The sequence below is a fragment of the Ovis aries genome, chromosome 18 (genome assembly GCF_016772045.2).
Source record: "Ovis aries strain OAR_USU_Benz2616 breed Rambouillet chromosome 18, ARS-UI_Ramb_v3.0, whole genome shotgun sequence".
NCBI lineage: Eukaryota > Metazoa > Chordata > Mammalia > Artiodactyla > Bovidae > Ovis > Ovis aries.
The window spans coordinates 55,142,696-55,163,908 of NC_056071.1; the positions used below are offsets into that span (position 1 = coordinate 55,142,696).

Here is a 21,213-nt window from a genome sequence, read left to right on the forward strand (position 1 = left end):
TGTGTCTGTGCCCCAGGTCTTTACATGTTTTCTTGCAAGAACACCTATCATTGGGTTTAGGGCCCACCCCAATCTGGTCAGATCTCATGTGAACTTGATTCCATCTGCCAAGAGCCTGTTTCCAAATAAAGTCACACTTGTAGGTACCAGGGGTTAGGATCACCGTGTGTCTTTCTGGGAGACACAGTTCAACCCACAACAGACAGGTACTTTATTAACTCTGTTATACAGCTGAAGGGGCTTCCCAGGTGGTGCTAGTGGTAAAGAACATGCCTGTCCATGAAGGAGACATAACAGGCGCAGGTTTGATCCCTGGGTTCAAATGATGCCTTGGAGAAGGAACTGGCAACCCACTCCAGTATTTTTGCCTGGGAGATCCCATGGACAGAAGAGCCTGTTGGGCTACACCATCGATGGAGTCACAAAGAGTCAGACACAAATGAAGCGACTGAGCATGCAGGCACGCATGCAGCTGAAGAAACAGGCTCAGGGAGGATAAGCAATCGTGATGGAGATATGTTCACACTCAGGCCTCCATTGCACATGGAGGCCACCGGCCAGCGCAGGACACAGGGCTGTCCTGGAGGTTGAGCGCCTTCCCCACCCTCTGGAACAAAGGCTTGTCTAACTCCTACTGATTTGCGTTCACCTCTGCTCCAGAACAGTGTGAGGCTGCCTGTCGGGGCTCCCTCATGTCCCAGGTGTCCTTTTGGGCCCCTGGAGGGAGGGCATGAGCCATGTGGTGGGAGGCCTGAGACCCCAGCCAAGGCACCACGCCCGCCCTCACCCTGCCGAGGCCTCTGCTCCTCTGGGGTCCCTCTGCCAGACAGACTTATATGTTTTGAACTGTACTTTTATTCGTTTTTGGTTGCGATGAGTCTTCATTGCTGCACATGGGCTTTCTTTGCGGCAAGTGGGGGGCTGCCAGGGTCCAGCCGCGGTGGATCCAGGGTGATTCGAAGGTGGGGACGGAATCAGCGTCCTAGAAAAAATCTTAATTACAGATATAGAGAGAGATTAGAAATGGATAGTGTAGTAGGAAAATTAGTGGAGAAAAAGAGGCTGAATAACTTGGTTTACGTGGAATAGCATCCATGCTCCAGATGGGAATTCAGCCAGAAAAACGGGGAGCAAGAAAGAAATGACATGGGGGAATCAGTCTTTCCAGAAACTGATCCAATTTCTTTATTTTTCAGGTTTGTTTATATACCTTTTTGTTATACATAGGGATGAATACAGAGTCACGCAGGGGTCAGCAGACCTGACCCTTGTCACAATCAGGTGCTTCATATAAAATTATACAAAGGTCTTATGGGTTTGACATCATCTTCTGGCCATGAGACCTGCTGACATTATATGGCCCTTTCTGATACCGGTCAGTTAAACAGAAAACTTATTTTTCCAGGGGTGATTTTTTTCTTAAATCAGGCGCCACCCTCCAAATAAAGTTCCATTCCTATAGGGTGAGGGTGTAGTGAGTTACAACTAGGAAAGGAATTTACTTAGCCTAAGGTTTAACATGATTAATCTTAAAGGTTAATACTTATTTTTCCTATATGCTAGTTATATTCATTATAAGGGCAAGGAATGGGGATTTAGCAGCATATATTGGCTCAACAAATGTAAACCCTTGACCAATGTTCCCCTTAAGATCTATTTAGTCTTAAGATAGTGATAAAGTTACATTTTTACATAGCAAGGACACAGTGATTTATAACAAAGTACAGTGATCTATAACAAAAGAGAAAATTCATTAACTCAAAATGTCTAGTATTGCCAACATCAAAAACTACTATATTTCCTTTTCTATATTCCAAATACATTGATTAATATATTCCCAGGTGCCTAAGGATATGGAGGCCTGGCAGCAATCTCTGACTCAACAGTGAGAAAAGCCCTATGCTAATACTCCAAACTCTCTGTGCTGTTTATGGTTGAGAGGTTGTCACACAAGCTAGTCTGTCAGCAGAGAGGTTTGACCTGAGACACCCTTGTCACACCGAGGGCAGGGAATTAGCAGCAATTATTGGCAGGACAAATGAAAAAACCCTTCACCAATATAATTTCTAATCAACCCACTATACTATACTAATAATTTTCTAACTTCTCAAAAGAGTCTGTATTTAGAAAGTTTTAAAGCATCTCATGCCTCTCAAGGTTGGGAGGCTGTAAACAATCACATGTGGCCTGACGAACCTGATCAGGGAGGCTAGAGGACCTCCAGAGGAATTTCTAAGTTGAAACACTCTTGTCACGCCCAGGAATTTTTATTAACTGGAGCTGCAAGTTAACTCCTTCTCCGAGAGAAATGGGGGAGAGCCCCCCGTAAAGTCAGAGGTGTAGGTGAGAGCATGAAACAGACTCTGGTTTGGGGGTTGGATGCTCGGGAACAGGGGGTCTCCTGAGGCTTGATCACGCCTTTGCCTATGCCAAGCCTCCTTCCTCATGACCTTTGCCATGGGCGGAGTTCCTCACACTGGCCGCCGGCAGGGGGCTACTCTCTAGTCGTGGGGTATAGTTGCAGAGGTCTGGCTCCAGAGCGTGCGGGCTTCAGTAGCCGTGGGGCATGGGCTTAGCTGCTCCATGGGATGCTCCTGGACCGGAGATTAAACCCATGTCCCCTGCATTAGCAAGCGGATTCTTAACCACTAGACGAGCAGGGGATCCCCGGACTTTCAGCAGACATTTATTATCTCCCAAACTGCATGCCACACAATGTGCTAGGCCCTGAGGAGAGCTCAAGTGTGGGCAAAGCCCTGGCCCTGGCAGGGCAGGAGCTCTGCTGGGTGTGGCCTTGCTGTGCTATTCCCACAAGCAAGATGGGGAAGTATGAACTGGGGGCTGCGGGTGGGGCAGAAGAGGCCTGGTTACAAAGAAACAAACATGACCTTGACCCTCCCTTGTGCCTTGACAGATCTACTGTTTTCACTGTAAAAAGGGGACTGGGCCACTATATCTAGAACTGTGCATGGCCCCAACCACAAAAATGGATGAGCCCTGGTCCTTGCTCCTGAGGAAGGGACCAGAATGGGGGTAAACTAAGTCTAAAGGTAGTGAAGTCGCTCAGTCCTGTTCAACTCTTGGCGATCCCATGGACTGTAGCCTACCAGGCTCCTCTGTCCATGGGATTTTCCAGGCAAGAGTACTGGAGTAGGGTGCCATCGCCTTCTCCAGGGAGTCTAAAGGAACTGTGGGCTTTATAGAAAGTCCCGGGGCACAGGAGAGGAAGGGACTGCCTATCTTAAAGGTTTCATCTCTGTCTGCAAAGGTCAGACCACGTCTCAATGGTGAAGGAAAACTGCTCATTGTTGAGCAGGCCTGGTATAAAGAGGCTCAGCTTTTTGCATGCATCACCACTAATTCCTCTTGAAGGATTCATGAGAAAGGTTTACAGATGGAGCGTCCTCTCTACCTCTCCCAGCTACCACAGATCTTTTGACCCCAGCCTATAAATGGCAACCCACTCCAGTACTCTTGCTTGGAAAATTCCTGGCGGGCTGCAGTCCATGGGGTCGCAAAGAGCTGGACACAACTGAGCAACTTCACTTTCCCTTTCCCTTGGCCAGCTGGTGCTGCTAAGGTCTGTGATGCACTGATGTGCCACTAGGTGGCGCTGTGGACCGCCTCATGTCCATTAACTCACAGAGGGTGGTAATTCCATGCCCTGATGTTTCTCTGATTTGTTATTTATGGGCATCTTGCCAGTACCTCCAAGAACTGTAACCTACTTAATGTTTTTCTTTAAACTCCCTTGTAAAATTTTTATGTCTATCCTAATGAGAAACCGTGATCTCTTTGCTATAAATAAATGATGAATGTAATTCCCTGGTGGCTCAGGCAGTAAAGAACCCGCCTGCAGTGCAAACCCAGGGAGATCTGGGTTCGATCCCTGAGTCGTGAAGATCCTCTGGAGGAGGACATGGCAGCCCAGTCCAGTATTCTTGCCTGGAGAATCCCCATGGTCAGAGGAGCCTGGCGGGCTACAGTCCATGGGGTCACAAAGAGTTGCACAGGACTGAGGGACTAAGCAAGATCTTTAAAAAAAATCATGTTAACTGTTTAGAACTGTGCAGTAGCATGTAGAAAGAAGGGAAATATTAAAGCTATTAGAACAAAACATGTTTTGCGTATCGTAGATCACCAATGCAGCAGAATGCTGTCCTAGGCTTTGGAAGCAGGCTGCAGTCAGCTAGGTACAAGAGTGCTTATGGTTAAAAGGGCTCTTCCCTTTGCACATAGAGGAACTGGGGTACTGAGAGGGGAAGGGACAAACCCATAGTCATACTGTCCACCCCAGGGTTGGAGCCAGACCTGGGACCTGGCTCCGGCCTTGTACCTCCACCACACGGGTGCTCAGAAGAACCTCAGGAAGTTGGAAATGAAGTGTGAGGCACTCATGTTTCCTGGCCCTCTGATGCCCGAGAAAGTTCACTGTGGGTCCCATGTGCAGAGAGCATCACTTGTCGGGCGCATGGAGCCCTGGGATGAGAGTCAGGCGGCATGGGGGTGGGCGGCTGCCAAGACCCCTGGTGAGCAGCTCAGCATCTCTGGGCCCCTGGCCCTGGTGCTCTGCTGCAGGGCATGATGTGGTACCATGCTCTCCTCTGGGCAGTCCACCTCGGCTTCGGGCCCTGACTGCCACATCCTGGCACCCTGCCACTCCAGGGAGCCACATCCACCTGGGATGGGCTCTCTCTCCGTTGATCCTTCTTCCTTGTTAGAGCTGGAAAATATGGGTGTCACCCTCCCTCTTGGGTTACAGCCAAATCAAGTGAAGTTCTGACAGGCCCAGAGATTCTTGGGCGAAAGGCCAGTGGCCGCACTGGACCAAGGAATCTCCTGGAAGCTAAAGCAGAACAGGGACAAACCATCCTCTGCTGGCTCCCACAGTCCTCAGAATTGTCAAGTCGAGATGACCCTGAATGTTTAATTCGGGACGTTTTCAAGTTCTGCTTTTACAATCTAGAATCTTCAGTGTTATTTCGCTCAAAATGGTGCATGTGTTATTGGTTAACGCCAGTTGCTGTAATAAAGAGGCCTCTGAAATCTTGGACTTCCCTGGTGGCTTAGGTGGTAAGGAATCTGCCTGCAGTGTGGGAGACCTGGGCCTGATCCCTGGATTGGGAAGATCCCCTGGAGAAGAGAAAGGCTACCCACTCTAGTATTCTGGCCTGGAGAACTCCATGGACTACAGTCCATGGGGTCACAAAGAGTCGGACACAACTGAGCGACTTTCACTAAAATCTCAAGATTAGCACCACAGAAATTCACCTCTCACCTCCCTGCGGTCCAATGGGCTGCTGATGTGTTGTGACCGCAGCAGGCTGGGCCCTGCAGCAGGTGCTGTGACCCACAAGTGAGCACAGGGCAGACCCGCCCTCCCTAGGGACACCCCCTCTCCTGTGACAGGGACACTCATCCACGCCTCTGTTCTCTCCCCTCAGTACTGTACCTGGAAGGCTCGGTTCTTGTGTTTGAGGACATCTTCAGACTGATCGCATTCTACTGTGTCAGTAGGTGAGTATTCCTGGCCCCACGGGAGGGCATCTCATGGCAACAGATGTTCATGCATCTTGGGTTGGGCGGGGGTGTCACAGGGGAGCCCCCGAGGGAAGGGTGCAGCCCACAGGATGCAGAGAGAGGGGGCAGTCCCCTGGCCTGGCCCTCATACCCATGAAAGGGGGGGTGCCCGCTCTCCTGCTTTCTTTCTTTAAAGGTCCCTCCCTCACCTTCACCTTCCCCCTTGGCTCACTGCCCATCACCATCTTGTCTTCCAGCTTTCGGGACAGCTTGGGGTGGGTCCTGTGCTGACCCGACCCGCCCTGTTGGAGAAGTTCTAGAAGGAACTTCCTGTAGGGGCAACAGGAAGGGCTGATACTCTTCGTGGGAGAGAGCATGTGATTTTGAAGCAGCTGCTGGGTGGAGTGTGTGTCTGTAACCACCCTCAGAACTGCTCTGTTCTTTCAGAACTGGTTGCAGGTCAACAGGAATTTAAAAATACATTTTGCTACCAAGAAGCCAACGGCTTAAGCTACAGGGATTTGACCAGGGCTGGGCAGGATGTCTTGGGGCCCAGGGCCCCAGACTCACCTCTCCCTGCTTCAAAGAGACCATTCATGCTGCCTTCACTCAAACCAGGACAGCCCTCCCACCTACCAGGACCCTCCTGGGCCCAGTGGGCAGAATCGAGATGCTGATAATAAGGTGCTAAACGCTCTTACCTGTAGGGGGCTCTCCAGGTACACAATAAGGTACTAGGGGTTTATATCCATTATTTTCTTAAGTCTTGCTAACAGTTCCACCCCGTTAAGTGCTCTTGTTAGTCCCCCACCTCCCTGGGTGTTTTTGACTGCTCTATGCAGGACATGGGATCTTAGATCCCATGGGATCCAACCTGTGCCCCCTACCGAGGAAGTGTGGAGTCTTAACCACTGGGGTGCTCTTATTAGTTCCATTTTACAGATGAGGAAGCTGAGACTAGAGAAGTAAGATGCTCAGGGTCATGCACCTGGTAAATGTCAGGGTGGAGATTCAAAGCAGAGCGCCAAGGTCCTTGGTCTTTGCGACAGCCGTCCCACTGTGTGCATTCTACAGTGATTCTGATGATCCAGCATGTCCTTCTAGGCCCATAAAGCCGAGCACCAGGGCTCCCTGGCCCTTTACATTATGACAGGTCAGGTTCTCAGAGTCAGGCCTTTTCCTGTTCTGAGAAGTTCTACCTTAGTGGAAGATGACAGCCTAGAGTTTGGCCCATGCTAGATCTTCCAGTGAGTGAGTGAATGGTGACATAATTGCAGAGCTCAGAATTTGAGCTAATCTTTCTCTCTCAACTTTCTCTTCTGTAAAATGAGAACACCACCCATGCTGCAGATGCTGGAGAAAGAAATGAGATAAAGGGACAGCATGCTACCAACACCCAGGAGGTGCTCTGGTTCTAATTCCGTGGGTTGGGCCACGGGAGGGTGTGCTCGGGTGGTGACGTCATCTGTGTGAAGTGAGACCCGGAGCTGTGGGCACCAAGCACCACTGTCACCTCCCACCCGCTCCTCCTCTGGCTGCTCTTTCTCCACGTTCCAGAGAAGCAGATGCTTTTCACCTGCCCTCAGACACTCAGGAAACCCACTGGGAGGTCACAAGGCTTGGAACCTGGAACTCCTGTGTTTGAGGGGAGGGGGCATCAGCTCCAAGGCCACCTCTCGGGAGAGAAATGTTGCCAAGGAAGGGCCGTCAACTAGGAGTGGAGAGCCCGTTCCTGGCTGTGTGACCTTGGGCAAGTCCCCCGACTTTTCCCGGCCCCAGTCACCTCACATGTCAAGGGGAGCCAAGACGGAACCCCAAAGTGCTTGAGCTGTGTTCCTCTGTGAGGTCTGAACGAGCAGCCATCTTCAGAACCAAGTGCCCGGAGGTCACGGGAGGTGAGCCAGAGATGCACGTTTTAGGTGCCTTTGTGTCGCCGGCAGGGCCTTGCACAGGGGGGCGTTTTGAGATCTGCGAAACACCCAGGCAATGGCACCCCACTCCAGTACTCTTGCCTGGAAAATCCCATGGACGGAGGAGCCTGGAAGGCTGCAGTCCATGGGGTCACAAAAGAGTCAGACACGACTGAGCAACTTCATTTTCACTTTTCACTTTCATGCATTGGAGAAGGAAATGGCAACCCACTCCAGTGTTCTTGCCTGGAGAATCCCAGGGACGGGGGAGCCTGGCGGGCTGCTATCTCTGGGGTCGCACAGAGTCGGACACGACTGAAGCGACTTAACAGCAGCAGCAAACACCCAGGTGATACACGCCAGTCCTGGCTTGAGACAGAGCCTGCTCCCCGATGGGCCCTTGGGGCCCCTGTGGCCTTGGCGCCTGGCCACTGAGCACAGTCCCTGCAAGAGCGTGGACCAGCCCTCGTTCGGTCACATGGGCTCATGAGGGCCAGTCCTTCTCCAGCGCTCACTCAGGAGCACATGCTGTGGTCCACCGCAGCCTCTGCCCTCAGGATGGGAGGGCGTAGATTCGGCTTCATGGTGTCCGCCCCCAAACCTCACTGGAACTTTATGCTCCTGGCTGGATGGTGGATGGTGTGAGAGTTCTTGAGAGTCTGAGTCCCATAGTCACCCAGGGAGCTGGTCAACACTTCCAGGGCCCACCCTGGGGATTCTGACTAGCAGGCCGGGAGTGGGGCACAGGAATCTGCATTTATAACACACACACACACAATCTGTCTGCAAACCGAAGCTTGGGATCTGCTCCTAAGAAAAGGGTACTAACAGCTTAGCCGAGGGCCTCCTGGGGGCATACTTGGAGAGGAGAATCCATGTGCAGGGGGCACTCAAGGACCTCCCCTGAAGGAGGAAGCAGCAGGGCAGCGGGGTGCAGGACAGGGACACGAGAGAAGTCCCGCCAGGGTCCAGTGCCAGGGTGCCCGGCCTCAGTGGGATCCCTCTCTCCAGCAGCTCCGGAGCACAAAGCAGACCTTGGGTTCCACCATAAGCCATGGGGCTGGACTTCTGTGCCCCCAGGCCAGCACACCCAGGCACGTGTGGCTCTCTGTAGGGCCACTGGGGCAGGCACTGAGGCTCCAGTATGCCAGAACAAGCCTCTGGGGGTCATGGGTGCTGGCCCTCAGGAGCAAACCCCGCAGAGGCTGGACGATGGGTGCGGAGCTGGTAAAAAACACTGAAGTGTCTGAAGGGGGCGGCAGCAGTGACTGCTCCAGTCAGCTCCATGGACCAGGCGTCTGTTGAGTCGGGCTTACACTGGGTGCTGCCCACAGAGCTCTTGCTAACCTGAACGGTGCTGCAGGGTGGGGCAGGGGGTGTTACCACTGCAGACCCCCTTCATGAGGCTCGTGACCCCTGTCCCATGCTGTGCCAAGGATCAGACCTTTGCAAGGAGCTTAGCAGAGCCCCTGGTCTGCAATGAATCCTCCAGGAGGCATCAAGCACGTTCTTCTTGCTGTTATAAACAAAGATGCTGCAGCTGGAGCTGGCCAGCCTCGGGTCACCCAGCTCAGTCCTGAGCCAGGTCTGAACCCCAGGTTGTCTGACTGCCGAGCCCAGGTGCCTCTGCCCGGCATTCAGGGCCAGGCCCGTGGTCCAGAGGACGCCGGTCTGCTTTTCCTCCAGCAGCAGCTTCCCCTTCCACGTGCGGGGAGTCTAGGCCCTCTGGGGGTCATGGGTACCCCATGGGGACACTGGCAACCAGGCAGAGGGGCAGGAAGAGAATTCAGGCAGAGGACACGGCGTGGGCAGAGGCCTGGCAGCAGGGCCAGCTGCAGGTTGCTTGGCAATGGCTTCCCGGGGAGAGCGTGACATGTGGTTGGGGGATAAGGTGCCTGGAAGGCCTGAAAAGCCGAGCCCAGGAGCTGCATGCAGGACTTCCTTCCCTGGTGCTGGGAGTTGCTGCAGCTCACAGACGGATTGCATTTGAGCAGAACCATGTGGCCGCAGGGGGTGGGGTGAGGGGTTGAAGCAAGGGGAGTGTGGACACCAGCTGGGCTCTGCAGCCACCCAGGCCCCAGGCAGGGGATGGGGAACCGGGCGGGGTAGGGGCGGTCACTGCAGGGAGGAGTGGGGAGGCAGGGGGAGCCTGGGGAACTGTCGAGGCTCTTATGGGCACAGGCGCGTGGCAGGTGTGATGGTTCTGGGGCACATTCTACATACCAGATGCTCTGCCAAGCCCCTTTTCGAGGATGGCGAGTTCTGACCCTCAGTACAGCCTGGGGTCAGGAGTCAGTAGCCTTGTGAAATGGGTGCCATTAACCGAAAAGAAGAAGTGGGGAGCCCCTTGGCCCTCCCGCCCTCTCTAGGAGGTGGCCAGGCACCCAGTGTTGTGACAAGGCTGTCACCCTCCTCTGGGCAGCTGGGGGAGGTGGACTGGGCCTCTTCTCTGAAGGCAGCTGTTATCACCGGGTCTGGATCTGCCTTCACAGCCACCTGGACCAGGAGCCACGGTCTTGCCTTCTGAGTCCTGGTTAGGGGACAGGGGGACAGAGGAAAGGAGCCTCAGAGGCCCCGAAGCACCCTTGACCGGAGCTCCCAGCAGGAGGGGAAGAAACAAGTTCCCACTAGGTGCTCCCCTGCCATGCTGCGTGGTTTCTATGGTAACCCCATAGGCGAGCATCATGTCCCCTGTCTGACCAGGAGATGGAATGACACCCACCAGGAATGGCAGAGCTAGGGGTTTACCAGCGTCCTCGATTCCAGAATTCATGCTGGTTTTTTCTTTCTTCCTCTCACTTAAAGAAATTCTTTTAATGGGAAGGAATTCATGCTTTCCCCTCTACTTTCCTTTTGAAAGTGGTTGACTTTCAAAACCACAGAAGTCACCCGGGATGTGTGAAGAGATGGAGCCATGAGGCATGGTGGGGGTGTAGACATGGTCTCATAGCCTTCCATTCTGGAAGCGCTCCCCAAGTTGCCCCAAAATTTAAAGGACCTGGACGGGGTGGGGGTGAGTGCCAACCCCTATGGGAAAGAGAAACTAGCCTGTGTGAGCTAATACGATATTAATAATATACATGGTGCCTGGTACTTTTAATCCATGGCCCACAACCCACTAGGAGGTAATAGGAGAAGAAGAAAATGTATCTGGCCTTAGTCTAGGTTCTGGACACAGAACTCTTAAATTCTTGGAATTTCCTGAGTTGACGGGGGTGTCTCTTGTTATTCATAATGAGCCCCTTTCTGTCACACCTGCGTTTATGCAAACCCATAAACAGGAGAGGCCCCTAGACAGCCTCAGGATGGGGCTGGTCACCAGGAAGACCAGTGATCAAGGCGGGGAACTTCCAGCTCCACCCGCCCACCTCCCAGCTGATGGACACTTTGAGGTGCTGGGAGGTGCCGTGTCCAGAGAGGCGTGGAGCGGAGCCCCTTGCCCTGACCTTGCCTGTGTGCCTCTTCCATCTGGCTGCTCCTGGGCTGCATCCTTTACAATGAGCCAGGAAATGTAAGTGTTGCCCTGAGCCCCATGAGCTGTTCCCAGCAAACTGTCAAGCCTGAGGAAGGGGTCATGAGAACCCCTGACTTACAGCCTGTCGCTCAGAAGTACACGTGACCTGGGACTGGCATCCAAAATGGTGGGACTGAGTCTTTAGCCTGTATTAAGGACTAGTAGAGCTAATTCCAGGCAGTTAGTGTCAGAATTAACTTGTAGGACATCCCTTTGTTGTCCAGAGAATTTGAGGATCGTTTTAGATAACATCCCAGAGGGGATCATAAAGGCCCTCTCTGACCTGTTTCCCCATCTGTACAGTAAAGGGGGGGAGGGTGTATAGGCCTTTTCTGGGGCGTCTCTGGAGTGATCCCTGGATGAGCTGCCATTCAGACCAAAGGCAGCAGATAGAGCTGGCGGACTGTGTTGTTGGGGGCGCCTGTGTGCTCACCCGAGGCTGTGCGCTCACGGTTTCGGGGGGAAGCAGGAGGTAGGGTCTGGCTGCGCGCCTGCTGCACACCTCAGTGTGGAATGGCAAGGCTCGGAGGAGTGGGTGGGCCCGGTGCCTTCCCCAGAATAGCTCCTTTAGAGGAAGCTGTGTGGGCTTCCCCTGCACGCACCACCCCTCACCATGCCCAAGGAGGGTCTCAGCGTCTCTGGGTCCAGTGGAGACACAGGACTGGGATCCGACTGGTTGCTCCCTCAGCCTCAGGATTCCACCCTTCGGCTCCAGGGAAGTTTCCAGTCTGTGTGGCGACTGCAGCAGCCAGCGGGGTTGCTGGGTTCTTCCTCCACGGGCTGTGGATTGGGAGGTGGCGGGGCTGAGACTGGACACACGGAGCCCACCCCAGACTTGACCTCCGACACCTGGTGTCTCCGCAGAGATTTATTGCCCTTCACGCTGAGGCTGCCCCGGGCCATCCTCGAAGCCCGCAGCTCCACAGACCTCGAGATCATCTCCAACCTGGGCCTGGGTAAGTCCCCTCCGGGGTCAGAGCAGGAGGCCGGGCTGTAGTAGGACTGGGGGTCCTGGGGGGCCTCTCAGGCTGAGCCCAAGCTGGATCCTGAGTCCCAGCTCCCACAGGACCACCCGCTCCCCTGCCCCAGGTGCCGAGCCGCCCTAGCAGGGAGACACTCCCACTTTTCAGAGTGGCCGCTTTAACAGCTGTCAGGGGGTTTCAGGCACAGCCTTGCTGGGTCTGAGGGAGCGGGGGCCGGTCAGAGCCCACACAGGCTGACCTGGCATCAGAGCGTGACCTGCGAGAAGCCAGAGCAAACACCAGGCTCCATCTCAGCATGACCGTGATCATTAACTGAAGGTGCCCCCCACCCCCTTGGCCTGCTCCCTACCCAACCACGTGACTTAGCACACCCACCCTGCTCCTTACCCTTCTGACCTTTTGAGGGATTTGGGGTCGGGGGAGTAAAACACAAGAGGGTTTCTGATCCCAGCCCTTCCATGTAATAGTAAGAAGAGCTCACACTTCCGGGGCCCTGTCCATGCAATGGGCTTCACTGAGCCAGCGCCGACCTCTGACAAGGCCTCACCATGCTGGCCCTCCTCTGGAAGCCCATGTTTCCCAAAGCTGGAGCCACCAGGAAGCCAGGCCGGCCACCCCTGCAGGCCCCCATCCTAGGCAGAGGCCAGGTCACATTATGAACAAGCAGTTAATGAGTCCTTATCAAGACTAAGCCATTCAGGGAATATAGTCAATATTTTATAACAACATTAATGGAGTATTATTGTCTATAAAAATTTTGAATCATGATATTGTGCACCTGAAACTAATATAATATTGTAAATCAACTATATGTCAACTTTTAAAAAAAGAAAACTCAGACTTCCCTGCTGTTCTGGTGGTTGAGAATCCACCTGCCAATGCAGAAGACACGGGTTCAATCCCTGGTCCCGGAAGATTCCACGTGCTGGGAGGCAGCTAAGCCCATGGAAGCACAACTACTGAGCTCATGCTCCACAAGAGAAGCCACTGCAATGAGGAGCCCCGCACCGAAACTAGAGAAAACCCACGCATGGCAACAAAGACCCAGCACAGCCCAAAATACATAAGTAAATTTTGTTTTAAGTCTAAACCATACCCAAGAACCTGCATTACATAAGGCTGAGCCCACTGGTACATTTTCAGCAGTGCTGGTCAAATGGAAGAAAGGTTGGTGGAGCGGGCAGGACCAAAACATAGATGAAACTAGAGGCAGACCTGGGATCCGAGGAGATGCCCTTGGTTCTTAGGCCCGTCACTGTCCACCCCCCCAGGGGCCGCTGCACGATAGAGAAAGAGCTGCCGCAAGGCGGCTCATGGTCAAAGGCCAAGAAGTCGGAGGAGTCCAGGCCCTCGGGTTTAATGAGCGATAACCATGCTCTACGCTCTTCGCCTGCCTTGACTCATCAGATCTCCAGACACCCCAGTACAGCAGGTTGTAACATCGTGATGCCCACTTTATGGCAGAGAAAACAGACACGAGGAGTTGAGTGACATGTGTAGGGCCACAGGATCCACAGAGGACTGGGCAGTTAGGCTCCAGCCTCCGCTCCTGGTGCCCCGTCACTCTATCCGGGTTCTCCCAGGTCTGGTTGACCCAGTTTATAAACTTCGGGGCCAGTTTGCAGTTGATGTTGGGAATAAACACTAAGCTTGGGCCCCAGACGTTATACTTGCTGGGCTCTTACTCTTCCAGAAGCTTGGGTGTGGGACAGGTGTGTGTGTGTGTATGCCCAGTCATGTCTATTTGCAACGCCATGGCCTGTCGCCCTCCAGGCTCCTCTGTCCGTGGGATTTCCCAGGCAAGTATACTGGAGTGGGTTGCTGTTTTCTTCTCCAGGGGATCTTCCCAACCCAGAGCTCGAACCCACATCTCCTTAGCTGGCAGGTGCATGCTTTACTGCTGAGCCACCTGGGAAGTCCATGGGATGGGTGAGCATCTGGTAACTCATACAGTCCAAACGACACCCCTCCCAAGGGCTAAAACGGCAGAGGTGACGCTCTCATTGCACTCTCTTGGCGCTTATTGTGTTATCCTTGCATTCCCATTTTAAAGATAGAAAATCAAGTCTTAGCACGGCCAGGAAACTTGTCCAAGATGTTCCAGGCAGCTAGGAGCCCAACTGGGAAGTACACCGAGAGCTTTCTGACTCCCAGCACAGCTCTCCACTGCCCCCTTGGCTGTACCTCATGAGCGTCTCATTTGTTGGTGCAACAAGCAGTTGCTGGCTGACTTTGAGGTCAAGTTCAAGGGCAAGTGAGATGCCTGCACTCCATCTGGGAGGCTTACCACCAAAAGGAGGGTTGGTTTGCAGCCTCACTACAGGTGGGTTGAGGCAGGTGCCCCTGGGATTCAGTGTCCCAGGGACCCCCAGGTTTCTCTCTCCTGGGGATGGAGTGTCCCTGAACCCTAGGAACGACTATGTGGAAGACAAGCTGCTCCTCTAGGGAGAACCATATTCCTTTCTGGAATCAACAAGCCCTTCTATCCGGGCAAGCTTGACCTCTTTTGAGAAGTGGATTTAAATGAAACCCGAGGACATTGCAGCTTAGGAACCAGAGGGTTCTGATCAGGCCTGGTGTCCCCAAGGGCTGAAGCACAGAAGTGAGGCTCACCAAGATAAGTTTTTCCTGGAGCCGAGGAAGGGCTAATTTTTCTGTTCATCCCCAGAAAGGATAGAGACCCAGAGCTGAAAGGGCACGTCCCATCAGAGACCAGAAGCCTTGGCTCTGAGATGAGCAGACTGCCCCGGCCTTCACCTGCAGTAGCAGTGACAAATAAGCAAAAATAAGGGCCGGACGCCCCAGGCACGGTGCCCAGCGCATCACACATTCTAAGCAAGGCAAAGAAGTGAAACCAACTCAAAAGAGCTTAAGATAAAAGGGGATTTAGTGAAAGGAGGCCGCGGAATCTCCGTGATAGGAGCAGAGCGTCTGCCCAGCTTTGCAGGCAGCAGATGCTCTTCTCTGCACACAGCTCAGCCTCCTTAACCCCTGGTTCCCGCTCCCGACTCCTCCATCCGTGGGGCTCTGACGTCCGCCCCCACATACCCATCTGATGACCTTGTCATTGGAATAAGTTTATGAGGCGTTTGTGTTTTCTGCCTCTAGTGTCAGCAATGTTTCTTTTTCTGGCCCTCTACTCACTTTTTACAAAATGAATAGAGTGTCATAAATATCCAGATCATTGCACAAGCCTGCTCTTCAGACAGAGATGATGGTGCTGAAATGGGGTTATTGACTCACAAGCTCAGCACCATGTGATCGCCCAGAACGTTTGCTCCTGAGCTGATGTAAGAAAGTCTGAGCTTGGCCTTGGAAAAGCCAGCGTTCAAAAGGGTTCTGTAGGTAGAAGCTTGCGGCCACAGATTTAACACAGGGAGCGGTTCACTAAACTGTGTGCAGTTAATTCTTCTCAGCGCAAAAGGAATCTAGAGAAAGCAGGTTAGACTTGCAGAGGTTCTCAGACATGTTTGCAGTGCGTATATGTTTTATATTTCTGAAATATGTTTAAAAAGAGAATATGTGCTATAACTCTTCCAAGCTGGCCTGTAACTTGCTTTTGCCTTTATGTTATACAATGAGAACTTTCCTAGTTGTCAAAAATCCATTGGAAAGTCTAGTTTGAATGATTGTCTTAACAGCCCACCTTTGGGATGTCACAGAAACCATTCACCCACTGATCTCATCAGACTTTCTAGCAGTTTCCATGGCATCTGGCACACTTGGCTGCCTTTATTCATGCCCTCTTTGTTCCTGGGGTTCCTCAAGTGTGAAACCTTTGTCGCATGTCCTCAGGGTCTAGAGCCCAGCACCTGGCCTGGCCAAGGCCCTCTGAGGACTATAGGTGTGGATGCCTGGCAGGAGGCATCTCCAGTTGAGACATAGGAGGCCACAGGGCCGGCAGGACGTCGGCCAGAGTCTGGGGACAGCACACAGGAGGAGTGGGCTTGGGCCCTTAGGGGAACTGTGGCCGCTGAGCCGAGGTTGGCCTGGTGCCACTAGGTGCAGACGCCCACGGCCGCACCAACCACTATGGTTGCATGACAGCCTTCCGCTTCTCCCCTGGCCTTGGCATTCTGCAGAGAAAGTTACCTACTTCCTTTTTTCAAAAAAAAAAAGGCATGAAGACCTTAGTTCCCTAACAGGCCCCCAGACCCCAGGGTGTAGCTCCTTGGGTCCCAGCTCTCCCACCTCTTGGAGCAGCCTTGGCTTTGAAGCCTCTGCCCTGTGGGGTGTAACCACCAGGCCTATCTGTGGGGCAGGGGAGCAGTTCCTAGTCACCCAGCCCCTGGACATATTTCCCTGAACCCCACTGTCTCTTCCACTCATGTAGAAAGGCAGATCTGAGCGGTGGAAAATGTGTTCTTTTTTCCTGTGTGATGCCCGCCCCGCCACTGCTGTCCCGAGGTGGGTGGTCTGGCTGGTGGTCCATCACTTACTCAGCTCTTTGCTCTCCTTTTTGCCTTTCACCTCTCATTTTCTCACTTCTTTACTTCTTGTCTTTAGACACCCTCCCAGGCCCAGGATGAAACCAGAGGACAGTCCTAGGGTTGGTCTGTCTCATCAGTGTGCACCAGGGTAGGGGAACCAGGGGAGTGTAGGCGTGGCCTGAAAGTGTCAGGAAAGTTCCACCAAACTGGTGAAATCTGACTCGGGTCTTGAAGGTTGAATAGGAAGGAGTTTGCCAGGTGGAGAGGGTGGGAAAAACATTCCAAGCAGAGGAAACATTAGCCAAGACCCAAAGGTGGAGCTGCCCATGGTGTGTTCAGGAAGGAGTGAGCAGCAGAGAGACGAGAGTGGAGATTCAGTAGGTGAAGGTGTAGAGGGTCAGATCCCACAGGGGATGAATACCAGGCTGAAGGCTCGAAAGTGATTCTGAACAAAGAGCAGTCAAGAGTCTATGATATGCCCAGCATAGAGCCGCCAGGAGTAGAATGGATTGGAGGCAGAGTGGGGACACGGAGGCAGGCTATTGCCATGATCTGGGTGAGCAGTAATGGGAGTGTCCAGGCACAGGTGGGCAGTTCTGTTGATTGCCTGCCCTGTGACTTGTACCTTCTCCCGAAGGAAGGGTCTTTCAGGAACTTGGAGGTGAGCCTTGGGAGCCTCAGCTCACCTATGGGGCTGCTGCCCAGTCCCTTCATCAGACTGGCTGCCTGCTTGCTCCTTGCTAGGAAGCCTTCCAAGAAGACTGTGCAAAGTACCCAAGAGCATGGACAGGTCACGGAGAGGTCAGTAGCTGCCCAAGAAAGCAAAGCACAAGGCACAGGCGGCTATGAGAAACAGTCCTCCCCCTCACCCCCATAGATGGTGGGAGAGCTTGAAGACACACCCTCCCACGCCAGGCCCCCCATGTCCTCTGGGAGTGACTGGCAGGGGCGCACATTGGAAAGTCACATGAAAGTTTGTCATCTTTGATACAGTGGAGACAGCTGGCCAAAGCACTTCCAGACATGGGGTCTCTGTCCACGAAGGGGCTGCACCATGAGCCCTGCTCTGCTCCATCGCGATGGCCCCACCCCAGAGGGATGCACACGGCGCTCTCTCAGCATCTCAGCAGCGCTGCTGTCCTGGAATTACGCATCGCTCACCTGGATCGGGTTTCTATCTCCTTGGCTAGCAAGCTGGTGAACACCCACATCCCTGAGAGTGCCCATCCCTTGGGATGAAAAACACACGTACACACAGCTGCCCTCGGCCATCTTGCAGTGTCTCCTTTCTTTCAGTGTTGAGAACCTGTTGTGTTCTTACCCCGACCCTGGCTCTGGGGTGTACGCCACCCCGCCCCTCACTCAGGCCAGAAGAGCAACAAGGATGGGAAGTGTCGCAAGTTCCTATGAAGGGCAGCCATGAGTGTAACACATGGGCCCAGCACTCGGCCTTCAGAACTGGTGCGACCTAGTTCACACCCCAGCTGCTTCATTCCCTGACCTGGTGACCTTTCGTCTCTCTGGGTCCCTTATCTTCATCTGTCACATGGGGACAACCTGAGGACTTACAGCCGAGGCCTGTGGTCAGAGACCCTGAGACAGTCCCAGTAGAGCAAGCGGCCCACACACCCAGGATCCAGCTCATGTTTGTTCCTGGTATTGTCTTTGATGCTATTTTTGGTAATTTTCTTACTGATGACTCCTTCCCGGAGGTAAAGAGCCTTGGGTGAGAGACTGGAGGCCTGGCCTCATTAACAAGGAATTGGCACTATCGATCTCTAAAATTAATAGCTTGGACAAGACCTGGGTTCCCTACTGCTCTCCAGCAGAAGGGACTGCTTGAATGAGTTCGCAGTGACCTGCCAGCCCTCTGACCTTATTCTCAAAATGTGCCCCTGGGGCCCTTCTTGGAGCATCCCAAGCTTTCATCAGGTTCTCCAGAGGGCTTGGTACCGAAAGGTCGGGACCTCCTATGATCTCGTCAGCCCCCAACTTGAACATCCCGTGCCTCTTACCCAGAACAAGCCTGGCTCTGACCATCAGTACCTGGAGAGGGAAAGGCCTGCTCTGGTGGCCTCAGCCATGGGCTGAGTCAAGAGAAAGGCGTGTGCTGGGGACTCAGCAGTGCAAGAGCTCAAGCTCTCCGAGCTGAGGGCAAGTGGGCATTTTCCTGCTTTAGCAGCGAGATTGACCAGAGGTGGAATCATTTTGCAGTGGGCAGGCGTTTCCCCCCCTTGGATGGTCAGGTCTGAGCTCACTGGCCACCATCCATAATTCATTATTCCTGCTGTGACAACTGCAGTGGCCAAAACCAGGCCCAAAGTCCCTTCTCTGTTGGGACCGCATTCTAGATCTAGGAAGGTCTGGAGACTTGATTCCGAGCCCCCAACTGCTCAGCAACGGGAGCTCTGGACTTCGTCCACTCCATGCCCACACGTCCCTGCACCACAGGTCATGTGTGCCCCTCGGGCGGCTCTCACATGCCAGGGGACAGGACCGAGGCGCTGAGCCTATCGCCAGCACCGTCCTGGCCCCACCCCGGCACTGACACCGCAGGGGAGGACGGCGTGGGGCTTCCCCCTCCCGAGGCAGGAAGTGGTGGGAGAGGTTTAAAACAGTACAGGAGGGGAAAACAACCTTCCAGCGAGTGAAGCAAACACCTCGCTGCCGGCCCTCCCTCGGCCCTGCCCCCACGCAGCCCGCAAAGACCACCCGGTGCGGTCCACGCAGGGGCCCGGCTTCGGGGACTGACCGCCTCTCCCTCTCTCTTCTCGGACAGGCTTCTGGGACTCCTCGCTGAACCCCCGGCGAGGAGGTGGGAGTCCAGCGGAAGCCCCAAGAGACCCAGCCCCCGGAGCGCCCCCCGCCTCCAGCCTCAAGTCCACCGCCCATCCCGAAAACTGCTCGTGTGAAATCGAGCTATCCATAGGAAACGGCCGCCTGTGGTTTGTGAATCCGATCTTCATCGAGGACTGTGGCCGTGCCCCGCCGGCCGACCAGCCCCCCGCTGGAAACTGCCCCTCGCGCCCGGCGCCCCCCAGCTCTGACGCTACCTCACCCACCTCCCGGTGGGCCCCCCGCCGCCCGGCGCCCCCTCCCCCGCCACTCCCCCTGCACCCCCCGGGCTTCAGCCGGCCGCCTCCTGCTTCTCCTCCCTCTCCGGCCAGTCCTTTGCCCAGTTCTCCCCCGGCGGCGGCTCCCTCGCCTCCAGAGGCTCTTCCGCCCTCACCCCCAGGACCTGCCCCCCACTTGGCACCCCATGCCCCGGGCCCCCCGGAGCTTCCAAGCCAGCCACCCATGACAGCCTGTGAGAGGCTCCCACGCCCCCTCACAGGCCTGGACCCTCTCAGGGAGGAAGAGATGAAGCCTGGGGCAGCCGCCAGCCCCTTGAAAGCCCCCGCTCCCCCAGTGGCCACGAAGAAGAGCCTCCCCACGGTTCCTCCCAGACGCCGCATCTCCGAGAAGGTCTCCCTGGAGGACCAGAGCGCAGGGAAGCCAGACAGGGGGCCGGCCGCAGAGGGGGCCCCCGAGGGTCCTTACAGGGCATCCCCGCTCCGCCTGCCTCCCCAGCGGACCTCAGACAGCGCCGGGGACAGGCCTCGGAGAACCACAGAGCCAGGCCAGGAAGCGTCAGCCCAAGCCAGCAACCCGGGCAGCACGCCAGAGCCTCCAAGGACGATCCGACAAGCCCCAGTCCCGCCTCCCAGGAAGAAACGGGTCTCCCGGCAGCTGGCCTCTGTCCTCCCAACTCCCCTGGAGACTGCAGAGCTCTCCACAGCAGGGGAGGCCCCAGAGAAGCCCACATCTGGTCCCCACCAGGGAGAGATCCAAGGTCATGCCTCCCCCGCCGGGAGTAATCAGACCTCGCATGCCCCAGTAGGGGCCCGAGCCCAGAGCGCTCCAGAGTTCAAGGGCTCCCTGGCCTCCCTCTCGGACAGCTTGGGCGTGCCTGCCTCGGCCACTGACCAGGACTCATACTCGACCAGCAGCACGGAGGAGGAGCTGGATCAGTTTAGCAGCCCCGGCATGAAGAAGAAGCCGTCCATGATCCTGGGCAAGGCGCGCCACCGGCTGAGCTTTGCGAGCTTCAGCAATGTCTTCAATGCCTTCCTGTCCAACAACCGCAAGCTGTACAAGAAGGTGGTGGAGCTGGCCCAGGACAAGGGCTCGTACTTCGGCAACCTGGTGCAGGACTACAAAGTGTACAGCCTGGAGATGATGTCCCAGCAGACCTCCAGCACCGAAATGCTGCAGGAAATCCGCACCATGATGACCCAGCTCAAGAGCTACCTGCTGCAGAGCACCGAGCTCAAGGCCCTGGTGGACCCCGCCCTGCACACCGAGGAGGAGCTAGGTCGGTCCCGGGCAGAGGCTGGGAGCGGGCGGGGGGGGGGGGGGGGTTGCCGGGATGATCCCAGACAGTCCGCCCTCTCCGCGAATAACCCTTCTACTGCTCTGCCTTTTCCTTCAGAAGTCGGCTCACAGACCCAGATGGCCGGCCCCCACCTTCAGGATGCTCCTGGTTTCATTAGGGAGACAGTCGCCAGGAGCAATTAGCAGTCTAAGAAGCAGTAACATGAGGCTATTGAGGGCCAGAGGCCGTCTCCGCAGGAGACCTGGTGGCTTGAGATGAAGGGACCTGAGAGGGTACCTCTTGTTTTGCAGATGAGGGGAAAAGGCCTGGAAGGGAAAAACACTTGGCCGAGGTCACATAGGAGCCAGAAGCAGTGGGGAAGCTGACCGCAGGTCCCTGCCTCTTGAGTCACCACACCTCCAGCTGCAGAGGCTCCGAGGACTTGGAGGGACAGACAGGAGTGGGGTGAGGGAGGCAAAGGCAGCCATGCATTCTCCTGTTG

The 21,213-nt window shown here is 54.8% G+C and overlaps 1 protein-coding gene across 1 annotated transcript in view; it reads left to right on the forward strand.

Moving 5' to 3' along the window:
- The window catches only part of RIN3 (Ras and Rab interactor 3), a 132,906-nt gene that overhangs the window by 87,044 nt on the left and 24,649 nt on the right, over nt 1-21,213 (forward strand). Inside the window, exons 4-6 of the mRNA XM_027957334.3 lie at nt 5,445-5,517; nt 11,809-11,900; nt 19,137-20,711. Coding sequence (XP_027813135.1) covers nt 5,445-5,517; nt 11,809-11,900; nt 19,137-20,711 — 1,740 coding nt within the window. The remainder of the gene's footprint in view (nt 1-5,444; nt 5,518-11,808; nt 11,901-19,136; nt 20,712-21,213) is intronic.